A 3,992-nucleotide genomic window follows, 5' to 3' on the forward strand; every position below is an offset into this window, starting at 1 on the left:
ACACACAACAATCATAGTAGAATGATTAAGGAACACACAACAATCATAGTAGAATGATTAAGGAAAATGTATAACAGCGATGCGTGAGATATTCTGTGTTCTCCTCCTCCAACTCATGCTCACACGAATCCTTGTTATGAGCGTTCTAGAACACACAACAATCATAGTAGAATGATTAAGGAAAATGTATAACAGCAATGCGTGAGATATCCTGTGTTCTCCTCCTCCAACTCATGCTCACACGAATCCTTGTTATGAGCGTTCTAGAACACACAACAATCATAGTAGAATAATTAAGGGTTGATTGAATCTAGATGTATTTTCCTTTTGGGAAACTAAACACTGGTGTTCATTTTCAACTCCAAAGCATAAAAGCATATTCCATGATGTTTACCCGTAGGCCCCCATGTATGAAAACTTTTTTTTTTAAACAAAATACTCAGATTTATTTACAATTCATTACAAATTGAACAGCCATTACATAATAATAAATGGAATAAAAGGAATAGATACTGACAAGGAATAAATATGTAGTGGAAGGAAGAATAGAGATAGAGTTTATGAGATGCTATATCCCATATTGGGGATGTGTTGCATCTCATGTTATTTTAAAGAGGTACGAGTAGGTATTATACATATCACTAGCAGAATTCCGTCGCTTCGCTCCGGAATCCCGCTAGTTCATCCCGAGGCATGGCCAAACTTGTAGAAAAGGCGTTATTTTAAAGAACAAATAAAACCGTTTTCATTAGCTTTATTTTAATCCACAAATGTCTTGTTAAAAACAAAGTATCAGAGGTATTCAGTGTTCCAACTTACCTAGAACATGTGAGGCGTGTCCTTTGCTATGATGCTTCTGTCTGGTTTTTCTATTCTCATGACTTGTATCATCAGTATCCACAAGTCCTAGCATATGTTGTGCTTCACTTAACTTTTTCTGATCAGCACTACTCATATTGTTAGTAATATCATCTAGTTCACTAATTTTCTTATATTTCTCCTTCACTACCTTCTCACCCAACTTATTATATTGATTGCCACGATGATCAATCTTTATTTCGGAGAAAGTTTTGTTTGAGCTGTGCCGATGCATTTCATTTGTATCCAGTGTTGTCACATCTCCCCCAGATATAGTTGCATGTTTGTAATCGGAGCCATGCTTGCTAGATATCTTGTAACCTTTCTTGCCATGTTTAGGTGGTAGGCCCAGTTTCTTGCTTGGTTTGCTGCTATGCTTGACGTTTGCAGAACCATCGTTTGAAGCGCAAGATGTTTTTCTGCGTGAACATTGAGGACTGTCTGAGCCACGTCTGGGATAGCCACGCTCCAAATATACCTGACTCTCATCAGGCGGTAGAGGGAAGGGGGAGGCCATCTTATCCACTAAACCTTGCGGGAAGCAATGCCTAAGATATCGTGTGTTCTCCTCCTCCAACTCATGCTCACACGAATCCTTGTTATGAGCGTTCTAGAACACACAACAATCATAGTAGAAACATATGTAGTTCTCGGAACATTAACCTCTGCAGGTCCGCCATATTATTGGAATGCACCTGGGAGTATGACTAATGATAAAGTTTCCAACATTTGGACAGAACCTCTGCAGGTCCGCCATATTATTGGAATGCACCTGGGAGTACCTATGACTAATGATAAAGTTTCCAACATTTGGACACAGCGACCAACTTGAAATCCAAACTCCATATGGTACTTATTGGGTATTTCTATCTTAGCTCTCGTACTTCTACATCATAGATATACACCATAGCTGTAGAGGGTATGCTATTATATCAGGTTCTTGTCTGCATTGCTCAATCATTAGAACATCAATATAACAAAATCCAAAGTTGTTGTGTTTATTTTACCGAGGTTTCATTATACATTTTATTGACAAGGGAACGAACATTTGGACACAGCGACCAACTTGGAATCCAAACTCCATATGGTACTTATTGGGTATTTCTATCTTAGCTCTCGTACTTCTACATCATAGATATACCTACACCATAGCTGTAGAGGGTATGCTATGATATCAGGTTCTTGTCTGCATTGCTCAGTCATTAGAACATCAATATAACAAAATCCAAAGTTGTTGTGTTTATTTTACCGAGGTTTCATTATACATTTTATTGACAAGGGAACGAAAATTAAGGAAAATGTATAACAGCAATGCGTGAGATATTCTCCAACTCATGCTCACACGAATCCTTGTTATGAGCGTTCTAGAACACACAACAATCATAGTAGGTACATATGTAGAATGATTAAGGAAAATGTATAACAGCAATGCGTGAATGTATAACGTATGCAAGATATTACCCAGAGCAAGAGGTTCTACTTTCTGTTCCTTCTAGTATTAAATTAATATGAGTACAAAAAGAGGATATACTTGGAGACGGATGCAGTTGTATTTCATCAGATTTCTGACGTCACAACATGGTGTGATCAAAATGAGTTTTATATTCACAGAGACCGTATACGACGGGATGTTTAAACTAGGGACCTCGAAACGTGTTTTGGCACTAAAAACTGGCTATCGAAAATTTCAGCCGACTAGCTACATGAAGCGCTTTCGCATTATTTCAAGGCTTCATAACTTTATATCCACGCCTATCCGAGAACGGAAAAATGTTGAATATTTTCGTTCCAGTCGGGATTCGAACCCAGCACTCCAGGTTCCAGGAGGGGGAGGGGAATCTTGTCTATTATAAAATCATCTTCTACCAAGTACTTATACAACCATTCTCATGTTTAACTAATACCTATGTACATTATTACTCGTACTTATATACTCGCTGCATTTCCCATGATTCCACAATAGAACAGTTGCGCTTACTTGGGTGATGTTTCAACGTCATAGAGCAGAAAAAATGAGGACCAACGGAATTTTTCTTTTTCTCCTACGACTTCTAGATCCCGAGATAAATCGATTTAAAAAATACCGGTAAATCGTGACGGCATACGCTCCCGTAGGTGATGACGTCACATCAAATGTCCCGAGTAAGGCTCCCTCGCAGGCAACACATTAATGTGCTTGTGCGCATACGTTTCTGCTCCTCCCGCAAGCGTGCTTGCATACTGGCGCTACCTAGCGAGGCAACTGCCTGAAGTCTGACGTCACACATCTTTGAACTCTTTTATTAGAACGGAAAATGAAATTTGAATTTTCGACCTTTACAGTTATTTTTTCGGAGTTTTGACCTCAGATTTGGATTTTTCAATACTTTTTACGTAGGAATCGACCATTTATTTATAATTTTTACCCATTTGCAACTGCTCCATTTTCGTTATTCATATGATTTCTAAATTTCTACTTTCTTTTAACATTAGAATTGAAATTTTATATGTTCAGTGTATTTTTTTTTAAGGAAATATTTCGTGAAAAATCTTTTTATTGCTATATTCTTATAATTATAATTACCTACCTTGGCTGATAGTGAACGGCTTAGTTTTTTATTGAACTTCCTAAAAGACATTTTTACAAAACAAAAAGAAATACACAAAAATCAATTATCTATCACAATTAGCCTATATTAGATTGTTTTTATCTTCTAATGTAAAGATCATATTCATTATTATAATCAATACACTAGCACTGGCATTGAAGAACAACAAATAACACCAAAAACAACACTAACGAATAAAGTATAGGTACCTACATTCACTACAGACAGTTGCTCGTATCACTAGAACCCGATTCATACACAATACAGTGAGCGTTTCACAACCCGAGTACCCAAGTCATTGTCATTAGTATTAGGTCTGTATAACATTGCTGCTATATACGTATATTAGAATAATAAGGTTAGTAGAGGTAGTAATTTTAGGCAGATCCACAGCTTATAGTTTGCTCGACAAGTTTATGGTTTGAATTTGAACAAGCAGGTAAATTGTTAAGAGAGGAAAGAGTTAGATTGAGAACGTCTATGTTGTAGACTAGTTACACAGGTCTTGGGAATACTAATGAATCCTGGAAATATAGCAATATACTG

At 37.0% G+C, this 3,992-nt stretch overlaps 1 protein-coding gene across 1 annotated transcript; it reads right to left on the bottom strand.

Moving 5' to 3' along the window:
- Positions 1-819: 819 nt before the first annotated feature.
- Positions 820-3,559, bottom strand: LOC113472616 (the record flags this gene model as incomplete). The annotated part of the gene is made up of 2 exons (XM_026832412.1): positions 3,426-3,559; positions 820-1,468 (listed from the first exon to the last, which is right to left on the bottom strand). Coding segments are annotated over exons 1-2 (700 nt in total), but the record flags the coding sequence as incomplete, so codon positions are not given.
- Between the last annotated feature and the right edge of the window lie 433 nt (positions 3,560-3,992).

Source organism: Diaphorina citri, unplaced genomic scaffold (assembly GCF_000475195.1).
Source record: "Diaphorina citri unplaced genomic scaffold, Diaci psyllid genome assembly version 1.1 scaffold6523, whole genome shotgun sequence".
Lineage (NCBI taxonomy): Eukaryota > Metazoa > Arthropoda > Insecta > Hemiptera > Psyllidae > Diaphorina > Diaphorina citri.